General features: G+C 45.2%; 1 protein-coding gene across 3 annotated transcripts in view; it reads left to right on the forward strand.

Annotated features, from left to right (window-relative positions):
• crim1 (cysteine rich transmembrane BMP regulator 1 (chordin-like)) overlaps positions 1–22,526 on the forward strand; it is a 212,504-nt gene that overhangs the window by 129,998 nt on the left and 59,980 nt on the right. For 2 of the 3 annotated variants that reach the window (XM_041215149.1, XM_041215167.1), the window contains 2 exons: positions 11,520–11,702; positions 19,582–19,779. In XM_041215149.1, coding sequence (XP_041071083.1) covers positions 11,520–11,702; positions 19,582–19,779 — 381 coding nt within the window. The remainder of the gene's footprint in view (positions 1–11,519; positions 11,703–19,581; positions 19,780–22,526) is intronic. The other variant, XM_041215158.1, reaches the window with a different exon arrangement.

Genomic DNA, 22,526 nt, shown 5'->3' on the forward strand with positions numbered 1-22,526 from the left:
TCTGGCCCACTAATTTGCTTGCAGTAAGAAAATCTATTGTCCTTACCCAGTCTAGCCTAGATGTGACCCTAGATCCACAGCAATGTGGTTGACTCTTAGCTATCCTCTGAGAGGGCCACTCAGTTGTCAAGAAGGCAACTCACTGCCACCTTCTCAAGGGCAATTAGAGATGGGGGATAATGGTTTAAAAAACACATACTCAAGCTCATGCACATATAATGATATATTTACATATATACATGCATGCAGCAGTGCAGTCTCAACATGTGCACACTCCTAGGCCAGAATTAAATTGCTGAGAGGGTTGCATGCCCTATTGAGCAATTTCCCCAACTCGGCATTTATACAGGCATGCCTGGCCTACTGGCAGTGCATGTTGAAAACACACTGCTCATTAACGGTCAGAAAATCAAGTGGACCGGCCACATAAATTGCATGCTCCCTGTGGATAAGGCACCCTGTATGAAGCATGAAACCAAAGAAAATGCCACCTTTCATGTCAGCAATTTATATAGTGCAATTTTTAAAAAGATTTGCCTTCACATAACACCCGATCACACATCTCAGAAATGCCAACAGCACTTTTCGTGCCATTCGCTCTCTAGCCCGCACATGTGGTTTATCAGAGGGGGGAGGACTTAGAGAGAGATAGCGGAGAATCATTACATTTCCCGAGGCGGAAGGTGGAGCGGGGGGTGGCGGGTTGGGGTGGTTATAAGGCCATGTCTGAGGTTGTAAACTTATTTATGCTCCATCCTCTTTTGTCACTGCTCAGGAATTCACAACACAGACAAACAGGGGTAGCATGCAGGAGTAGACAGACGAACCTTGAGATGACAGACATTCCCAGATTCTTGTGGTTTACCAACCTGAACTTATTTCCATATCAGGGCTGGGCTCTGCAATTGAAAGAGTGCGAGTGTGTTGTTGGCAGGGCCTGTACTGCCCTTCCAATCAACATCGTAGTCCCAGCTTCTGTTAGGAAGTACTTGTAGACATCTGGAGGCCACACATTGAAGCAATGTGGCTCCATGCCAATAAATTAAACTTCTTTTGGGTAGAACTTTTCATTTTTCTCTTTTTTTCATAAAAAGAAAAAAATTGGCTTTAAGTTTGCATATACTTGTAATACTTCCCAAATGTTTGTGGGATGACTACTTTGAACTAGCTCCATGATTGTCCCCAGAAAAGGGAAGTGAGTTCTTCATGCTCTTGCATGTCAAGATATCTTACCTCAGCCTAGAGCTCATTCTCATTATCAAAATCTTACTTATGCTTCCATACAGATTTAACCCTTTGTCCCAGACCATGACAATCTTGAACCAGATAGGATCTTATAAAATAGCAGTTTTGCTTCCATTATTTAGAAGTAGACATTGTTCTGCATCTTTACTACGTTGCGTAGTACCTTTTTATTATTTTCATTACTTTTCCCTCTTCACTCTCCCATATTAAACTATCCCCACGATCTTTCCTCACACACACTAAGATCTCCCTGCAGGAGTGGGGAAGTGTTAACAAATAAGTAAAAGTGTTCAAAGAAAACAAGAGGAAAAAAGCACAATTGGCTTTCAAATTTCAGATTCCAACCTGCCCAATTTCCATCCAAACAATACACCCTTTGAACGGCCTGTCTAAAAATGGATATAAGAAGTCTGCTTTTGAAACAGAGCTCCTTATTTAAAAGTTCTTTCTTACATAAGGCATTGATTACCATTGAGGTTGTTAATTTTTTTTTAATTAATTTCAGTAGAAGCAAAGTCAAGCCTTGATCCCATTCTATGTTCCCCCATCTGTCTAGTTTTGAATGGTCACTAACTCTGATTGGCTGCTGGCAGAGTAACAGAAGTACAAGTGCTTTTTCATATCCCTCTACTTTTCATTTCACCTTCTATCCTTTGGGGAAGCATCTCTACTCACTGTGACTTTCTTACAGCCTGATTGTTCAGCTGTTCACTGAACAGGGAGTCACAGCCATCTTTGGCTAATGGATGTTAGTGTCAAGGTGGGGCACTAAGGTGCCAGGCAACCAAGACAATGCTAGCTGTCAGCGGTGATTCAGTGGGTGGGGCACTTGTCTGAATCAGAAGGCCATGGTTTTAAGCCATGCACCAGAGACTTCTAAACACAAAATCTAGGCTAACACTTCATTGCAGTACTGAGGGAGTGCTGCACTGTCAGAGGTGCCATCTTTTCATGAGATGTTAAATCAAGGCCCTATCTGTCTTCTAAGGCAGACATAAAAGATTCCACATAACTAGTCAAAGAAGAATAGGGGACTTACCCTAGTGTCTTGGCCAATATTTATCCTTTCACAAACATACTCAAACAAATTATCTTGTCAATATCGCATTACTGTTTTTGAGACCTTGCTGTGTGTAAATTGGCTGCCACACTTCCTACGTTAACAAAGTAACTATGCTTCAAAAGTACTTCATTGGCTATTCATCAGGACATCCTGAGGTTATGAAAGAGGCTACATATATATAAAAATGCAATTGTTCCTCAATTTTTTTTTAGCCTTGCTCCCTCATCATTTGTTCATTTGCAGTGGGGTTCCCTTTTTCCCATTCCACATTTATCCAGAACAGAGCAGCTGTAGGTCCAGAGCCATTCCGTGATCATCTTCAATGGAAGTTGCACCTAGTAAGAGTGACTTTTTCTCAAATTTTTCTGAATCCTCCTCTCCCTACCCTTGCATTTCCGTGTGAAAGATGGAGTGTTCCACTGCTAATTGTTAATAAAATTATTGGGGGTGGGGGAGGGGGTGATTTTCCACCATGTATTGAGTTGGGGGGGGGGTGGGGGCGGCCTTCTGTCAGGGCCACAGCAGGAAAACTGTACAGAAGCTCAGCCCCCTGTTATATTTTATATTTTGTTCCCAAAATCTAGCTGAAGAAGGACTTGCATTGATAATTCTGCTATTCATATTAAGCAAAACCATTTTTTCCCATGTAAAAAGAGAAAATAATTTATCATGTGGCAACAGTAAAGGACAAGTTTCTGTTGTTGACATTTCCCTTCTCCGCCCCATGTGAAACATGTAATGATTTATGCTGTTTCTCAATTTTTTTAAGACTCGCTTCCTTATCTTTTGTTCATGTGTAGTTCGCTTTCCCTTTCCAATTCCACATTTATCCAGGATACTGAATTATTTCAATGACACATTGTTGACTGTAAAAGAACACGAGCACTTCCACATTATTGATACAGCGGCTTCCAGTTCATTTCTCAAAGGAAATCGAGGTACCGGTTTTGTACAAATAGCCGTCAAAAGGGGTGGGTGGGGGGGTTGGAGAAGAGTGTGTTTACTCTAGAAGTCAACACATTCCTAACCCAACAGTGCACTGTTCAGGGGTCACGGAGGGTCAGCATTTTGTTTTCGAGGCGGTGCGCAGGCTTTCTGAACTCCTGGTGTCAACAGTCAGGAAGAAATACTCACAAGTCTGGAATTTTCAGGAAATAGCGCACAAAACAAAACCAGAGCTTCTTCCATCTAGCACTCGCACAGCGAGCTCCTTTACCCAGTGTGCAAACAAATGGATAGGCAACCTAAAACTGGCATGCATAAAATCATCAAATGCTGTTGCAGGTGCAGGCAGTAGTATAACATAATGTGTGAATTGATAAATCTGCCATGTAGCATTGTAAAGGCTAATTTAATGGGGTGATCAATAGTCAGATAATGGCTATAATTCATGGAACAAAAGAATGTTTCCACATAACCGGAATATTATGAGGCATAAAAGGGGAGGGTGATTAATAACTCCGTGCAAAAATGCATACACACCTCGGTAATTGAATCCAAAGGGTAAAAAGTGTCTGATAGTATTGTGACACAGAGCAATGATTAGTGGCGTTGTATGTTAAGATAAAGGGATAGCTCCTTTGTAAAGGCTCAGTATCGATGGGAGTGTCAGGAAGCTTGATCTCTGGAGCATTGTTCTGAGCACAAATTAGAAGTAATAATAGGAATTGTTTGAAGATGAGCACAGATTAATGAAGCATGTATAGTTCTGAGCACTGCACCTTGGAAAGAATATATTGACCTTGGAAACTGGCCAGATTCACCAGAATGTTGCCATGGCTCCAAGGATTAGATTATAAGAGAATACATAAATTAGCCTTGTATTCCCTGCAACGTAGTGATTTGATTGACATTTTGAGGAGTTTTTAATGAATCAATAGGTGAGAGGTGGTCTTCATTCCACTGATAGGGAACTTAAAATCAGTGCCAGTCCATTTAGGAGAGAAATTAGGAAACACTTCTCCACACATAGGGTTGTAGAAATGTGGAAATCTCTCCCACAGAACTAGTAGATGCTAGCTTAATTAATGGTATTAAACCTGAGATCAATAGATTTTCGACGAACAAGGATAGCAAAGGATATCAAGCGAAGGCAGGTAGAAAAAAATAAGATATAAAGCACCATATGATCTCATTGAATGGCAGAACAGACTCAAGGGGCTTAATGGCCTACACCCTATTCTTATGATCCAATTCTCAACATGGTTTTCATAAAATTTGCTTTGACGAGGACTCCTACATCCGCACAACCTCTGAAGTCACCTCCGGCTCCGCATCCTAGCTCTTCCGAGTGATCAGCTATGTAACTCTCCAACACCACCCCACATCACTATACTCTGTTATAAGTGCCAGAGCCTTCAGCAAGATGACATCGCTCTCTTGACTCTTAGCAAATCTTATTATCGTACTTCATCTCTCCCCATCTTCAAGCATTACCTTAAGGTCCTGTTCACATGTTCAGCCTCATGTCTGACCACCTCCTTGAGCACTGCTTTCAGTTCTTACCCCAGTTACCAACTCCCCCCCCCCCCCCCAACAACCCCAAATTCCGCTCACCCCACCTTGCAAAGCACTTGCGATTTTGCAGTACATTTAAGATGCTGGGATTGTTATCCTAAGAGCAGAAAAGATTATGGGGTAATTTGAAAGAGGTGTTCATAATTATGACAGGTTATGATGGAACAGATTGGGAGAAAATCTTTCTACTGGCAGGAGGCTCAGTAACCAGAGGTCACAGATTGAAAATAATTGGCAAAAGAACCAGAAGGAAGATGAGCAGAAATCTAGCAAGTTATGATCTGAAATGCACTGCTGGAAAGGATAGTGGAAGCAGATTCAATCGTAACTTTCAAACAGAAATTGGATAGATACTTGAAAGGAGAAAAAATTACTTGCAAGGCTGCGGGGAAGAAGCAGGGGAGTGGAAATAATTGGATAGCTCTTTCAGAGAGCTAGCACAAGCCAGGTGGGCTGAACGGCCTCCTTTTTGTGCTTGATGGTTTTATGACATAAGTAAATCATTTCCAATTTTATTTTTCAGCTAATGTGCATATTACTGAACATCTGCCAAGATTCCATGCAGCACATTGGTCACAGAACGACACGTTTGGTCTCTATTGTCCCACACCCTACCTTCCCATTCTGCTGAGTTGCCTATCTCAGCTGGAGTGAGATTGCCAGCTGAGGTCAGGTGCCTCCCCAAAGGGTAGAATCACATCGTTAAGTGCCTCTGTGCAGCTGGTTAAGAGTGGCCCTTACAGAAACTTGGGTTCAAGTTGATTAACAGCTCTGCTGTAGGAGATTTGAGGTGAGTAGGAAATGAGCAGAATGGGAAGGAATGAGGGATTTCGTACTCTTAAAAAGTAAAGTCATGATCTTATCCCCTTTGTGCCTTCTAGTCTGCTCCTCTTTCTCATCTTACTTTCCTATGTCCCCAGTGACCTCCCTATTTGAGAGCGCTGGGGCATGACACTGGCAGACCAGCCAGGGGAATTGATGGATGACAGCATTCGTTTTCCTTCCTGACCCAGACAACCAGGTCAAGTCTGAGGAAGTTTGTCCTCTAGGAGTCCCCAAAGTGCACTGAGTCTAGAGTTCAGGCTCGGGTTTCCTAGACGGGAGTTCCTGCTCTACCAGTGGACTGTGAAGACAGCCGTCATCGGTCCAACTGTGTTTACGTCAACATGCTCAAACTAACCTTTGCACCAACCCTCCCCCCCCTCCTCCCACTGCCCTTTGCTCCGCTCCCTCTTCCAACACATCCCCAAAAACAGGGGTCTTTCCTGGGTAGCAGGGGGTGTTGTTAAGCTTCAGAACTTCACTAAATGCTTCGCTAAGCAAGGCTGAAAGCTACATTTCCATCACAATTTCTCCTGCTCATACTTGCCTTTCAACATGTGATCCTCGGAGCCAGCCCAATGTGTGCGGCTGCATCTTAGTGAAAGTTGCCGCTAATGGTACCCCACAAAACAAGAATAGATAGCAGAGCGCTGGCACTGTCCCAGAACATTCCAGATTCTCAACTTAGAAGACAGCAGTCCATGTTGGCATGTCAGAAGTGCTGCCATGTGAGTTCGCAGCATGATTTTTCTTGATGCGTGCTGAAAGCAGACTCCTAATCATGGTTAATTCTATAAAAACATGCTTCAGGAGGGACATGTATTGCCAGTAGTGTTAGCAGATGTGCATTCCCTTCCTGTCACGCAAGTTTTTTTTAAAAAAATCACTTCATGTTGTGTTTTACTTTCTTTGCTGCCCATCACACAAAGGGGCAAACCTGTAGACTAGGTCGTTTTGGTAGATCGCCTGTCATTGCTCTTTGTCCACCTCGGGCTTACTCAGTTTTCTGCTTCTTACAAATGTATTTAAATAAGAGAAAGACTTGCATTTATACAGCGCCTCGCACGTCCTCAGGACTGTCCCACAGTCTTCACAGCCAATGAAGTACTTTTGAAGTGTAGTCACCATTTTAATGTAGGAAACACGGCAGCCAGTTAGAACGCAGCAAGCTCCCACAAACAGAAATGTGTTAATAATCAGTTAATCAGCTTTTTGTGATGAAGGATAAATATTGACCAGGACATTGGGGAGAAGTCCCCTGCTCTTTTTCAGAATTGTGCCCTGGGATCTTTTACGACCAGACTGAACCTCAGTTTAATGTATTATCCAAAGGACAGCACTTCTGACAGTTTAGCACTCCCTCAGTAATGCACTGGAGTGTCGGCCTTGATTTTGTCCTCAGGCCTCTGGAGTGGGACTTGAACGCTTAATCTCCCTCTCCCCAGCTTGAGAATGTTGAGGTCAATTATGGTAATCCTGGTGTGGTATGTGTGCTGTGCCCAGAGGCAGGTCCTTGGCTCATTCTCATCCTGAGCTGTTTTCTTGACAGTTTTTGTCAGTGGGTGGTTTGCCACTGTCTTCCACTCTCGAGGCAGGGCAAGGAGGCAGATCCCAAATCTACCTCAACTGGATTGGGAACCAAACCCACGCTGTTGGTTATTCTGAACCACACCCTAACCATCTAGCCATTTAAGCTGACCAGCCATTATAGTGCTCCCCTGCCCTTGAAAGTAAACATCCTCGGATATTAGGTAAGGACAGGGTCTGTGATGCTTCACATGGATGAATAGCACAGGGGCTTAGAGCTTTCCCCTGCCTGCTCCAATTTCATCATTTTCTGATATATAGCCATCCATAATTATTTTTCAAGGCAAGGGTTCCCCCCCGCCCCCTTTCTTCATAACTTATGATTTATTGGTTGTTGTGCAGCTTACCCACCCCCCCCCCACCCAAAGCTAAAGATCTCGAGGCTGTCTCGTACAGAAGTGGTTTGAAGCTAGTTGCTTTTCAGCACTATCACTCAGAATAATTGCCTAATGCCATAGGTGCTTGGGATCCATCCACCCACGTCCAGCGGAGAACGTTGGCAACACAATCGCCGTACCTCCTGTTAGTCAGCATCAGTAAGATGTTACTGGTATAGCCTCAGGTAAAGCAGCAGTTCCCGCAGGAAGTTGAAAGGGATTTAGTTGCAGCAATCATTGAAATACGAGTATGAGACAGACTGAATAATGGGTTTTTTAGGGCTGTAGGATTGCCTTCTGGTTTGTTTTGTCTTTTTTGTAACGCAGAGTCTATTACAGTATTCTCAACAGGAATAACGATTGTTGACTCAGTTCTGCAGTAGCATATTGCCTGGGGACAAGAAATTTCAGTTGAATTCAGATAAACCAAGCATAAATTACTGAAGTAAACACACTCTCCCTGTTTCTCCTACTTTCTGCTTGTCACCTCTTGATTTCTTTCTGTGGTTTTGCGACAACCTACATGCGTACATGTCCATCCATTTCTCTACATCTCGACCTGTGTTTATATCAATTTCTATATATGTTTCACTTTCTGCCTCTGTTCCGTATACGCATTTCCTCTCTGTCCATTTTTTCACTTGTGCATGTGTGCCTGCCTCCTTTGGTCTACTTTTTTTGCGCGTGAGTATCTCTCTCTATCTCCCTCCCCATACCCTGTCCCGGTATTTTATCCTGTGTATGCACTTACATATCCCTCAGTTTCTCGTTATGTGTCTTTTTTTTCATCTGTTTCTGTTAACAGTTTCTTCTTAAAACTTAGCTCTTTTGCCACGTTGGTCACCAGTCCTAAGTCTCCTGTGGCTCTGTGTCAGTTTCTGTCTGATGACCCTCTTGTGAAGCACCTTGGGACATTTTAGTACATTAAAGGTGCTAGGTAAACGTAAGCTGTTGTTGAATTAGTAACTTTTCCTTTTGTATGTCCTTCAGTTCTTCTATCCGTTTTTCTCTCTCTTTCCCTATTGTATGTCGCTCTCTGTGTTTTTGGCTTACTATTAGCTTATCTCTCTTTCTGTCTTCCAATGTCTGTGTCCTCTCCCCAGCCTTATTTAGCTATATTTCTCTGCGTCCAATTCTCCCCGTTTATTTGTCCTCACTTTCCATCTCTTGCTGTGTGTGCACGTGGGTATCTTTCTCTCTCTCTCCGTTACATTTTCAATTCTTTTTGGATAGATGGTGTTCACACGAATGACACTTGTTGAGTGTGAACAGAATTTAAAATGACAGGCAGTCCAATCCAGACCGCCATTGTGACGATAAACTCTGCTGCTTTATACCTGACGGCATTGGAAGCCTGTAAAAAGGTAAAGCTACGATTCTGCCACAGGATAAGGTTTGGGTTTTGTGGGCACGAGGAGGCAGTCCTGCACGCTTGTTGCCTCTGGAGAAAGCCAAGCCCAAGAGGGTTCCTGAGAACCAGCTCCCTGGTCTGAACGTAAAAGCGGGAGAGTGATGCCCATAGTGTGGCTTCCCAGAAATGGGAATGAAGTTGTGTGAAGTTAGATCGCAGCTACAAATTTATCCTCATCTGGCCTACTAACTCATTGTCACCGGCTTCATGAGATACAGTGATTGAAGGGCAAAAGGCTTGCCATTTTTGTCGCCCAGATCAGAGAAATTTTGTCAGCTACTTCTGCAAGTTGGCTGCTCAGATTTGCCGATGCGAAACATCTGTTCGAGTTTACACTCTGCTATAAACTAGTCAGAAAACTAATCGTCAGGTTTTTAATCTGTGGCTGGGATTAGTTGTTGGGTTTATCTGGCTTCACGTATTCCACAGATGGTGAAAAGGTTCCAGAGAAGTCAATCTCTACCCTCAGTTTTGTTGACAAAATAACAACCAACTCAAATGATGACCATGCCTCACCCCCTCAACCACCACCATTATGTAAATAGTTGTCACTGCCCACTCATGACTCAGTGGTTACGTGTATTGTGTGGCAATGGCAACAGGTTGTACAGACCATACATTTCCAGGTTCAATCCAGGGTCTGTGCTAAGTTAGCTGATTTCATCTGAGACAGTAGGAGTTACAGTTGGCCTCAGAACCCTCTCCAGGCTAGGAAAGCCAGGTGGCTAAATATTCACCTAAAGCTTGTAATCACTATCCACCAATTATTCATCCTTGTGATGTGAGCATCACTGATAAGATACCTCCTCCCACCATTCTTCATCTGACCCCATCCCTAATTGCCCTTGAGAAGATGGCGGCGAGCTGCCTTCTTGAACTGCTGCAGTCTTTGTGGTGTAGGTACACCCACTATACTATTAGGAAGGAAATTCCAGCTTTTTGACCCAGTGACAGTGAAGGGACAGTGATGTAATTCCAAGTCAGGATGGTGTGTGGCTTGGAGGGGAACTTGAACGTGGTGGTGTTCACATGTACCTGCTGCCCTTGTCCGTCCAGGTGGTAGAGGTCACAAATTTGGAAGGTCCTGTTGATGGAGCCTTGATGAGTTGCTGCATTGTGCATCAGTGGTGGAGGGAGTGAATGTTTCAGGTGGTGGAGGGGGTGCCAATCAAGTGGGCTGCTTTGTCCTGCAAGGTGTCGAGCTTCTTGAGTGTTGTTGGAGCTGCATTCATCAGGCAAGTGCAGAATATTCCATCACACTTCTGACTTTTGCCTTGTAGATGGTGGACATGCTTTGGGGAGTCAGGAGATGAGTTACTCCCTGCAGAATTCAAGCCTCTGATCTGTCTTGTAGCTACAGTATTTATATAATGTTTCCAGTTGAGTGTCTGATCAATGGTAACACTCAGGATGTTGATGGTGGGAGATTCAGCAAATGTCAAGGGGAGATGATTAGATTCTCTCTTATCAGAGATGTTCATTGCTTGGCACTTGTGAGATGTGAATATCACTTGGCACTTATCAGCCCAAGCTTGAATGTTGCCCAGGCCTTACTGCATATGGGCATGGGCTGCTTCAGCATCTGAGGAGTCATAAATGGTATTGAGCGCTGTGCAACCATAAGCGAACATCCCTAATTCTGACCTTATGATGGAGGGAAGGTCATTGATGAAGCAGCTGAAGATGGTTGGGCCTCGGACACTACCCTGAGGAACTCCTGTTGCAATGTCCTTGGACTGAGATGACTGACCTCCAAAAGCCATAACCATCTTCCTTTGTCCTAAGTATGACTCCAACCAGTGGAGAGTGCACAGAGCTGCCTCAGGGAAATGAAGAGTTTAAAACGTTAAAAATAAAGATTTTTAAAATGTTATAAAACATGCCCCCTCATGTGACTCTGTCACATGAGCAGGGACATGTTATTAATGAAATGTTTTAATTTTCAATAGCTGTTGGAAACCTCATCCCACCCATGGATGAGGTTTCCTAAAAAGTGCAAACGCCTCTTTGCCTACCCACCAACCATAAGGTTGGATGAGCAGCGAAAAATTTCATTCAATTACCTTCTTAATGGCCTTAATAGGCCTTTTAATTGTCGGCAGGCGTGCTGCCGACTCTGGCACGCACCAGCCGACTGGAATATTTTGCGCGTCATTTTATGCTTGGTCGAGTCGCGAGTGCACCCGCCTGACGAGCGTTATATTCTGGCCCCAGGAGTTGGCAGTCACCAGTGTTGTCAGCTGGATATAAATTGGGCCACAGCCACTGATAAAATTACAAAGTATTTACAGCAGGGAAACAGGCCATTCAGTTCATCATGCCCATACCGTACTTGTGCTCCACCCCAGCCTCCCACCCCCACCGCCATTCTTCATCAGACCCCATCAACACATCCACCTATTGCTTTCTCCCTTGTTTGTTTATCCAGCTTCCCCTTAAATGCATATGTGATGTAACCGAGTCTAACGAGAACTTTATTGATGCTCTGTCCTTGCAGAGACAAAGCCCACCTGCATATTCAACGGAGTGGAATATTACGATGGGAATATGTTCCGGATGGATGCGTGCCGCTTCTGCAGGTGTCAAGGGGGCGTCTCTATTTGCTTCTCTGCGCAGTGCGGTGAGCTGCACTGTGAGAGGTACTACGTGCCTGAAGGGGAGTGCTGCCCGGTTTGTGAAGGTAAACCTTTCTGCTTTAACATCCTGTTAAATGCATGAAGGGAAATTGAGGTGGGGGGGAGGGGGTTGATTGGGGTTGGGGTGTGTGGGTGGGGGTGGGGACAGCACCTTACATTTTTGTCTTCAGCACCTGACCTGGATCGGGATCACCTGCCTGTAACAGAATCCGCCCAACTTTCTTTCCATTAAAATCAGTGAAATGAAAATTGGATGGGTTGTAAAGAGGCAGGCGAGTGTCCATGCCAGATTACTGCCCAGGTGATGAAGACAGTTAGTTAAGAAAGTCTGAAATGAACTGGCATTTATATAACTCCTTTCACTCCCTCGGAGTGTCCCAAAGCACTTTACAGCCACAGCAACAATGTAGGAAATGCGGCAGCCAATTGGTGAACAGCAAGGTCCCACAAACACAGGCTCCCATTTAAAACGGAGATGAGGAGAAATGTTATTTCCTCAGAGGCTCGTGAGTCTTTGGAACTCTGTTCCCTGGAGAGAGGTGGAGGCAAGCTCAGTGAATAATTTTAAGGCAAAGGTAGATAGATTCTTGACTAACAAGGGAGTCAAAGATGATCAGGGGTCGGAGGAATGTGGACTTGAGGTCACAATCAGATCAGCCACGATCTTATTGAATGGCGGGGGAGGCTCGAGGGGCCGAATTTTTTTACTTATTCATTCACGGGATGTGGGCTTCGCTGGCTGGGCCAGCATTTATTGCCCATCCCTAATTGCCCTTGAGAAGGTGGTGGTGAGCTTCCTTCTTGAACCGCTGCAGCCCATGTGGTGTAGGTACACCCACAGTGCTATTAGGGAGGGAGTTCCAGGATTTTGACCCAGCGACAGTGAAGGAACGGGGATATATTTCCAAGTCAGAATGATGAGTGACTTGGAGGAGAACTTCCAGGTGGTGGTGTTCCCATCTATCTGCAGCCCTTGTCCTTCTAGATGGTAGTGGTCGTGTGTTTGGAAGGTGCTGTCTAAGGAGCTTTGGTGAATTCCTGTAGTGCATTGTGTAGATGGTACACACTGCTGCTACTGTATGTGGGTGGTGGAGGGAATGAATGTTTGTGGATGGGGTGCCAATCAACCAGGCTGCTTTGTCCTGGATGGTGTTGAGTTTCTTGAGTGTTGTGGGATCTACACTCATCCAGGCAAGTGGGGAGTATTCCACCACACTCCTGACTTGTGCCTTGTAGATGGAGGACAGGCTTTGGGGAGTCAGGAGGTGGGTTACTTGTCACAGGATTCCTAGCCTTCTGACCTGCTGTTGTAGCCACAGTATTTATATGGCTAGTCCAGTTCAGTTTCTGGTCAATGGTAACCCCAGGTTGGTGATAGTGGGGGATTCAGCGATGGTAATGCCATTGAACATCAAGGGGCGATGGTTAGATTCTCTCTTGTTGGAGATGGTCATTGCCTGGCACTTGTGTGGCGCAAATGTTACTTGCCACTTGTCGGTCCAAGCCTGGATGTTGTCCAAGTCTTGCTGCATTTGGACATGGACTGCTTCATTATCTGAGGAGTTGCGAATGGTGCTGAACATCGTGCAATCATCAGTGAACATCCTCACTTCTGACCTTATGATGAAAGGAAAGTCATTGATGAAGCAGCTGAAGATGGTTGGGCCGAGGACACTTTTGTCCATGTTTGAACCAAGACTGTAATGAAGTCAGGAGCTGAGTAACCCTGGTGTCAGTGAGCAGGTTATTGCTAAGCAAGTGCCACTTGATTGCACAGTTGGCCTACTCCTGCTCCTAATTTGTATATTCGTATCTAGGTACAGACAGCAATGTGATAATCACTGGATTTTTTTTAATGATATTGTTTGAGGGGTAACTAGAGGCCAGGACTCTAGGCAGAACTCCCCTGCTCTTCCTCAAATAGTGAGAACTTTATCGTTCACTGAGAGGGCCTAAAATCTCATCCGAAAGACAGCATCCCCAACAGCGCAGCACTCCCTCAGGACACCACAGGAGCGTCAGCCTAGGTTTACATGCTCAACTCTCTGAGGTGTGGCTTGAACCCCTGACCTTTGGACCCAGGCGAGAGCACCACCACTGAAACACAGCTAATGTTAAATTTCTTAACACCAGTTGGTGAAGGAGGAGACCAGAAGTCAATCTTTACTCAGTTTTAGTTTTATTCACCAAGTGAAACATTACAACAGTAGCTAACCCTACTACTCAACACAGTGTCACCAAGTGTCATCTTATACTCTTCTGAGGACTCATAAAACAGATGACCAACCCCTTGTAAAGGCACTGCTGAGATTCAAACGGAATGTCCTGTTTACACGACGGACGCTTTAACCAGTTAAACCACAGCCCCATGCTCAAAATCAATCTAGATGAAAGCTACTTCCACGCCGCCCAAATTATGGAGTGAATCTTGAACCTAGGCCGTCCTGAACCAGAGGATAGCGCTTCTGTGCTCCTCCTTGAGTGAGCCACAGGGATTCCAAAATCAGTCCGCTTGAGAGGTAACACCATGGCACACAAGTCCTGGACTGGCTCTTGTACCTGAGTCCTTCTGATCCAGAGACCGGAGAGCTATTGACCGAGCCACTCGGACTTCAAAAAACAACATTACCTGAAAAGGAATCGTTCCCAGGGAGCAAGAGTGGTGTGTTGAGTACAGACCGCTGGACCACTATGGAAACTAAAAGTTATTGCCCAACATGGGGGGCATGAGACAATGGCTCTGGTATTAAGAACCCCATTAACTATCAAATGAGCTAGTCAGGTTGTATGTGCAGAAGCAATTATCTAATGAATGCTCCCCACCTGCCCCCCCCCCTCCCCCCCCCAACCATTAGGCACATAACCTTAATTTATAAATTTAACAGCTAAGACATTAATCAATTTAATTTGGAGATTTACCCCACATCACACAGTTAAGGAGGTTTCAGGTTCAATTCTTGTTTTGACTGAATCAGCGGGCAAGTCAAGGTGTTATTGTCGGCTTCATTGCATCTGAGATGAAGCACATAGAATGGGAGGTGGTTTGTGTGGAGCATAAAGACTGGCATGGCCTGTTTCTGTGCTGTACAGTCCATGTAATTCGATGTTTAAAAAAAACAATCAGCCACCATTCTCTCTCTTCAGTTACAATGGAGTCTGCTAGAAAATACATCTGTGAGCATCAGCTAAGAGAGGCATCTGGCTCAGCTGTGATAATGTTCTCTGCTCAAATACCTGCTGCTACAAGCTAGTAGAGCAATGGTCACCTGAATGAAATAGCACCGAGATCTGCAGTAAAGCTATACCCCAATATCAGACCCTACCTTTACCTTCAGGGAAGATAAAGAGGGTAAAAAGGAACGTATTGATTCGGATCTGCACAAGTGGGTCCTCTAAACACCCAGTAGTAACTAATGACATTAGCTCATCTCTCACCCATTGGCAGGTTTTTATTTAGGCACAAGAGATTGTTAAACTGGCCCATTAGGCTGCATTGGACCAGATCCATTACATGGCAGTAACAGGATTTTGCTCTCTGCTCTATTGCACTTAATTTATTTAAAGGGATGCTGGAGTTTCCAGTCTGCTTCTGTTTAACGCGCTGAACCAGCACCTAATTCCCAGTTAATTTCACCTTCACAGGGAGGAATAAACATTTTATGTTTACAGAAAGCAAGCGTTTACTGCTTTGGAAGAGTCATGTTTTTTGTATACATTGCAAGAGAATCGTGGTCCAAACCCATGACCTCTACCACCTGAAAGGACAAGGGGAGCAAGTGCATGGGAACACCATCTCCTGCAAATTCCCCTCCAAGCCACACACCATCCTGACTTGGAAATATATCACCATTCCTTCACTGTCGCTGGGTCAAAATCCTGGAAACCCCCCCACCCCCCCTCTCCCTAACAGCGCTGTGGGTTTACCCATATCACAGCTGCAGTGGACTGCAGCAGTTCAAGAAGGCAGCACACCACCACCTTCTCAAGGACAATTAGGGATAGGCAATATATGCTGGCCTTGTCAGCGAGCCCCACATCCCATGAAAAAATATTTTTAAAAATGACAGCGGTCAGATTTTCCCAAACGCAGATCTCACACTGCGACTCCGCTGCTGGGGAGGCCCATTTAACGCACAGACCTGATCTCTTTTACCTGTACAGGGCCTCCCATACCTGGTGAACCTGGAGGAACCAGTACAATGTGAAGTTGCACCTTCTTCGTATCGTCCGGAAGTGACTGTGTGTACCTTGCTCCTGCCAAATGCACTGCATTGCTTAGCCCTCCTTCCTTCCTCGTCCCCAACTGTGGGGCACAGTAAGGGTTAAGGTATCCCCTGATTTCCCTTGTAGTCTCACCCAGCAGTGTGAGAAGCGGCATTTTGAGCTGAAGACAGAGGGTTGCAAGCAGTTTGCCCCACCACAACAGTGCACGGCAGTGGCTCCTAAGTAACAAGGCGGCCACCTTCAAATCTCTGGCTTAACTGCAGAGATGAAATGACAAATAGTGATGAGTATTAGCAGCAAGAGGCTGCCAGTTGGAGCTTCCCTTTCAAGGGGCTTTATGACCCATTTATTTAGAAATAATGTCTCCTGAGAGAGGGGAATTTAACCAGAGACCCACCGCCTCTGTGTGGTGCCCTCCCCATTTATCGGTGACTCCAAAATTTGACCTTTATCCAATAGATGGAGGCAGGTGGCAGCATGCAAACCCCACCTAAAAGCTTGGATTCAGACCTGCTGCTGCTTATATTGGGGATTGCTTGTTTCCCATCACTCCTAATTGTCATAGGGTTATGCCCTTTTAGTTTTGAAAATATGATTTTTAAACTTTCAACTGGCTGGGAATTTTGCAACTTGAACTGAGACAGAGCAAACTGCTTAAAAATGCAAGGCCACATTCCAAGGTGGAGGTGAGAAACAAACAAAATCACCCTCAGTGCGATAGTGAAGAGAGAAACATTTCCTATAATCCAGACACCCAACGAAACTCGTAACTGTCTAAGGAAGAGACATTAAAAATGTAAAGTACTGAATATTGAAACAGACACAGCTGCTGCAGACATACACACACCCAAAACTTATTGAAAATACATAATGGACGAGGTATTTAAAAAGAAGTATTTCAAGGCAAGGCTGCCCAGCCACTAGAGAGAGATTGCAAGTGATACAGGTGGTGTCAAGAAAGTCTTCAGCAGAGGAAACAGGCTAACGCCTGCCCTCTCTCCCCCTCTCTCTCTCTTTTGGAATGAATGTATCGCCCAGTTCGAGAAGCCAACTCTACCAAAAACCTACCAGTGAACTGAGATCTGGTAATAATTGCAACATCATCTACGTCTGATCACATCCAAGAAACCAGCTAACCCAAATCAGCTGCTAATTTTAAAATCTGCGCAGCAAGGACAATCAAAGTACACCTAACTGTATATTCTTTTACAAATAGTCATATGGTAGTATGGAACTTGAATATTGCTGAAAAAAGAGACACGTCTAAGCTTTTAGTCTTGCACTCATCAGGACATTCGCAAGAGTACCAACATAAGGGGGAAAACAACAATTTATACTGGGGTGAATTTTCCACCTGTCGGGGGGGGAAGTAGATGGGTGGCGCATGTGGGCGCACTTCCGATTGGTGCCCTCCGATCGGAGGCGCGGCACCATTTTACATGGGCAGCCCAGTGTGACATCCACAGGGAAGCGCGATGTGCTCCCTGTGTGGACGGTGGGAATGCCTAAAATCGAGAGTGTGCTCTTTCGTGCACGCGCATGAAAGAGCACATTCATCTCCCTGAGGCTAAGTGCAGCCTCAGGGAGATCGCCTCTATGTGCAAAAGTATTAAAAATAGAAAATAAATTTCCTTTACAGGTCCCCCTCATGTGACAATGCCGCATGAGTTGGGATATTTTCATAATTTCCAAAAAAACTTTATTAAAATTTTTAAAACTCGACATGAAACCTTATCCCGCCAGTGGATGAGGTTTCATGTTTTTTCTACTTCCCGCCGGGGCTCCTGGCCTGCCCGCCAACCTTAAGCTTGGACGGGCAGGTCCGCTAATTACTTTAATTGACCTGTCAATGGCCTCAATTGGCCATTGACAGGTCGGCGGGCCCGCAGCTGATTTTGCTGCGCCCCCGTCTTCCTGAAAATTTAAATGGGGCGCGGTGACGTCGCCCCCGCTTGCCGATGGTAAAATCCAGCCCAGTGTATGTGAAGAGAGTGCTGATTCGTTGGCAAGTGGCAACATCCTATAAGAATCTCTGTCATGCCCTGTAGGAATTCTCTAAGTTTCAGTGAGATCACCTGCGTTCCCACCGGGACCCTGCCAAATACCCCAGATGTTGGACATAGTCATCTTCACCTTGAAGGACAAACAACCAAACCAAATAGACAAGTGACTCCTCTGTGTAATACCTCTGTAACCAGCAATTTGATTTCTCTTACCTTATAGCCTATTCCCCAGAAACAGCCCTGTAATGTACCTGCCTCTATAGACAGTGCTGCACTATAAACAGCTTCATGGCCCAATCTCTCTGGATATTGTGCTGTCATATAAAGGCGGTGATGTATCAGTCTCTATTAGACAGTTCCCCACCATAAACAATTTGATGTACCAGTTTCAATGTACAGTGCTCTATTATAAAGGAGGTGATGTAGCTGTCTCTGTAGACATTGCTACAAAGGAGATGTATACAGTGCCGTATTATAAAGGAGGCATGGACAGAGCTGTATTTAAAGGAGATGTATACAGTGCTGTATTATAAAGGTGTAGTTAGTGCTGTATTATAAAGGAGATGTAGACCGTGCTGTATTATAAAGGATGCGTAAGCAGTGCTGTATTATACAGGAGGCATAGACAGTTCTTTATTATAATGGAGATGTTGACCTGCTGTATTATAAAGTAGATGTAGACAGTGCTGTATTATAAAGTAGATGCAGACAGTGTGGTATTGTAAAGGAGGTGTAGATAGTGCTTTATTATAAAGGAGATGTATACAGTGCTGTGTTATAAAGGAGATGTATACAGTGCTGTATTATAAAGGAGGTGTGGACAGCGCTGCATTATAAAAGAGATGTAGACAGTGCTGTATTATAAAGGAGATGTATACCGTGCTGTATTATAAAGGAGGTGTAGATAGTGCTGCATTATAAAAGAGATGTAGACAGTGTTATATTATAAAAGAGATGTATACTGTGCTGTGTTATAAAGAAGGTGTAGACAGTGCTGCATGATAAAGTAGGCAATGTACCTGTCTCTATATACAGTTGTGTATTATAAGGGAGGCATAGACAGTGCTGTATTATAAGAGAGTTGATGGACCAGTTTTTTTGGACAATGCGGTACTATGTTACTCTAGATCGATGATCCTGCTGAAGCTTGGTCAGTCTGGCATACAGGAGCACAGGCTGAGTCCAAGTTGTTTTGTATCCCTGAAGGAGAACAAAATCTTGCCTCTTACATATTGCTTTGCACAACCCGAAACGTCCTATGGTTCTTTACAGGGACTTTGGGGTATCTGAGCAGGGAGGAGGACAAATAGCAAGTTGAATTCGGCAAATTAACATATGAGCGCAGCATCTTTTCCTAGTAATATTGAATACTGTATCCATCAGTGGGTGTGGCTCTTTTCTACAGCTAGCGCCCGTGTTTACGTACATCTGTGTCTCACAGATATGTTTGTGTGTTTTGTATGTGCATCTCTCATGATAGCTACCTGTGTGTGTGTCTGCTTCACGGGTCGTGTCTGCCTGTGTATCCATCTGTGATTGGCGTGTGCAAGTCTCTCTCCCGCGTGTGTCCGTTTCTCTTCCCTGCCCGGTGTGCCCGCCTCTCCCTTTTTGTGTCTGCCTAATTCTGCGTTTACTCTCAGAACGATTGCAACAATCGCAGCTCATTAATTGAGTTGTGTTTTTTTTGCACCGACAGATCCGATATACCCCATCCACAACCCTGCTGGGTGTTATGCCAATGGGCAGATCCGCGCACACGGTGATAGGTGGCGTGAGGACGACTGCACCTTCTGCCAGTGTATTAATGGCGAGCCGCACTGTATGGCCACAGCCTGTGGCCAGAGCTGCCTGAACCCAGTGAAGATTCCTGGAGAGTGCTGCCCTGTGTGTGAAGGTAAGGAAGCTTCTCAAACTAAGCATTATTTTTAATGTGGGCTTCCCTGGCTGGGCCCAGCATTTATTGCCCATCCCTAATTGCCCTTGAGAAGGTGGTGGTGAGCTGCCTTCTTGAGCCGCTGCAGTCCCTGTGGCGCATGTACACCCGCAGTGCTGTCAGGGAGGGAGTTCCAGGATTTTGACCCGGCGACAGTGGAGGAACGTATTAATCCAGGGCAAGTAAAAGTCCTTATTGAAACAGGCTTACATAAAAATGAAAGTTGCAACCATGCATGTTCAGGGGACATTAATATTCTACTCCGCCATTAGAGTTAATGATAATTATTCCTGGAAACCAAAAATCTTCTCATCAGCTACTTAAGCTTTGAGTCAGACTTCATTGCCTTTTATTATGTTGACGAGCCTCCAGTGCCAACACGTACTGCTGATTGGGCACTTTCAATACAAGAGGCACAGACTGTCAGCGCGCTCCAGGTCCCCATATCTCCTTGGCTCTGCAGTGCGGCTGAGAGAGAGAGAGAGAGAGAGAGCATGCGGGAAGTACCGAGTTCCGCTTTGTGGCCACTCTTCCACCATAAGCGAGAGATGTGACGGCAAAGGGAAGTTGGGAGGTCAGCACTAGGAGATTCTCATCCTGTAACTCAGTCTGCTCAGTGTAAGCGTGAAGCCCTGCAAGCTGCTGCTTCCATGCTGTACCCGCTACTCCAAAGTGTAAGGAGTGACCTTCATTGATACTGAAGCCCCGCTCTGGCATATTGTCACCCGTGGCGATGTAAAAATCGTCTCCCAGCCTCCTCAGACCCCGATTTTAACCTGGGGCCTGACCGCTAGCCCCAACTCATCAATGTGATGTTGGGGATCATTTTAATGCCCGCACTTCATGCTCGTCCCTGAAACCTGGCAGGAATGATGTGGAGCATGGCAGGAGGCTGCCAGTGGATAGTGCCCGTGGTGTCAGGGAATCGCCTCGGGATGAGGCAGAGGGGGAGTCGGATCCAATCAGACGAGGCGGGTGGGAAGCCTGGGGTAGGAGAGGTCCATGTCATCCAGAGGAGCTGAGCCTGCTCCTCCTGGCTCACAAGGAAATCTTTAGAAAATGAAAATGACTTACCATCTTGTCCTTCTGACTCTGGGCACCTGGTGGGGTCAGCACCAGGCACTGATAATGCAACTGCGTCAAAATGGCCTTGGGTGTGAATTACAGTCAGCTCTTGAGCTCCATGTTTATGGTCCCCTGTGGTGAGGGCCTCTCACCTTCTGAAACCTGGGATATACAATACCACCTCACCGAGGGGTCCCAGACTGAGAAGAAGGGTATCTCTTCTGTTTTAGCCACTGACAGTTCCTCCCAGCCGCACCCACCCCCCACCCCCCCACCCACGTCCTTGCCATGCACACACCCATTCTCATTCGGAACAGGGGCTGCAGCATGAAGAGAGGTGTTCATATCAATCCTCTAGTGTTTAGGAGGAGAAATGCTTTGTCTTGTGAAATCCTACACACAAACATAAATACACATACCACATATACACATACACACACACACCCCTCCCCCAAACTGCTGAAGCCCGACACTGGGCTGCTTCAAATAATTTATGTCATTCCCTCATTTCAAACGAGAAACCGGGAATCTGAGGAATGCAAGTGGTAAATGAAAAGTTATTTTTGGAATGATGTGTATGTTTTCACAGGGATCTTTCAACAACATTTACAGTAAATTTTCAAATTCACGCCTGGCAGGTGGCTGCTTTGAGGCATCAGGGTCGTGAAGGAAACTAACATGTAAAGCTTGATTTGTTCCCCTCAATGTGTGCTGTTTGGTTTATCTATCCCTTTCATGCGTAGTGTATGGTATGTTGCTGTATCATATGCTAATTTCAGTACAGTTTCTTTCCTGCAGGAGCCTGGAGACATAGGAGTGTAAATTAGAGATAGGTCTACAACTCTAGCTCCGATTCTTCCTTTGTGTGGTAAATGCTACTTGTCGTGAGAAAGGTTTACAAATGAAGAAGCCCAGCTTCCCATTTGATCTCAGTGCAGTCCCTTTGCTTTCATCATGCCAGGTTACCAACCTAAATATCTTCCCCATTACAGCATCTATTTCCTTCTTAAATGGCTACAGTGTTCTAGCTTCAGCCACAACCTCATGGCAACCGACTCCATCCGTTCACTGCTCACCTTCTGTGCAAATAAATATTTCCTGGCATTCATCCCAAACTTTCCCTCCATAGCCCTGACCCTGTGCCCTCCTGCCCTGCAGCATCTAAAAGTATTGGCCCAGGTTTCTTTTCTCTATTCCATTCTCAGTCAGTTCCTGTCCCAGAGGCTTGAGCACATAATCTAGGCTGACACTCAAGTGCAGCACTGAGGGAGCACTGCACTGTCAGAGCTGCTGTCTTTTTGGATGAGCAATTGGACCAAGGCTCCATCCTCCCTCTCAGATGGGTGTTAAAGACCTTTTAGGCATTATTTGAAGAAAGAGCAGAGACAGTCTCCCTAGTGTGCTGGCCATTATGTACCCCTTTAGCAACATCATTAGAACGGATTATCTGGGAGCTGGGATAATGTATTGGAGAACTAAGGCAGGCCTCCTAAATGGCCAGCCTTCGCATCCACACTGTCAATCAATGTAAGGAAGCAGGTGGTTAGATTTTGTTCAAGGTTCAAAACCAGGTTTTATTTTTAATCAGCCAGAGCCATTTAAATCACAGTGGAAAAGATGACAGCACAGGCTGACAAGACATT

The sequence above is a fragment of the Carcharodon carcharias genome, chromosome 2 (assembly GCF_017639515.1).
Source record: "Carcharodon carcharias isolate sCarCar2 chromosome 2, sCarCar2.pri, whole genome shotgun sequence".
In the NCBI taxonomy this organism is placed as follows: domain Eukaryota; kingdom Metazoa; phylum Chordata; class Chondrichthyes; order Lamniformes; family Lamnidae; genus Carcharodon; species Carcharodon carcharias.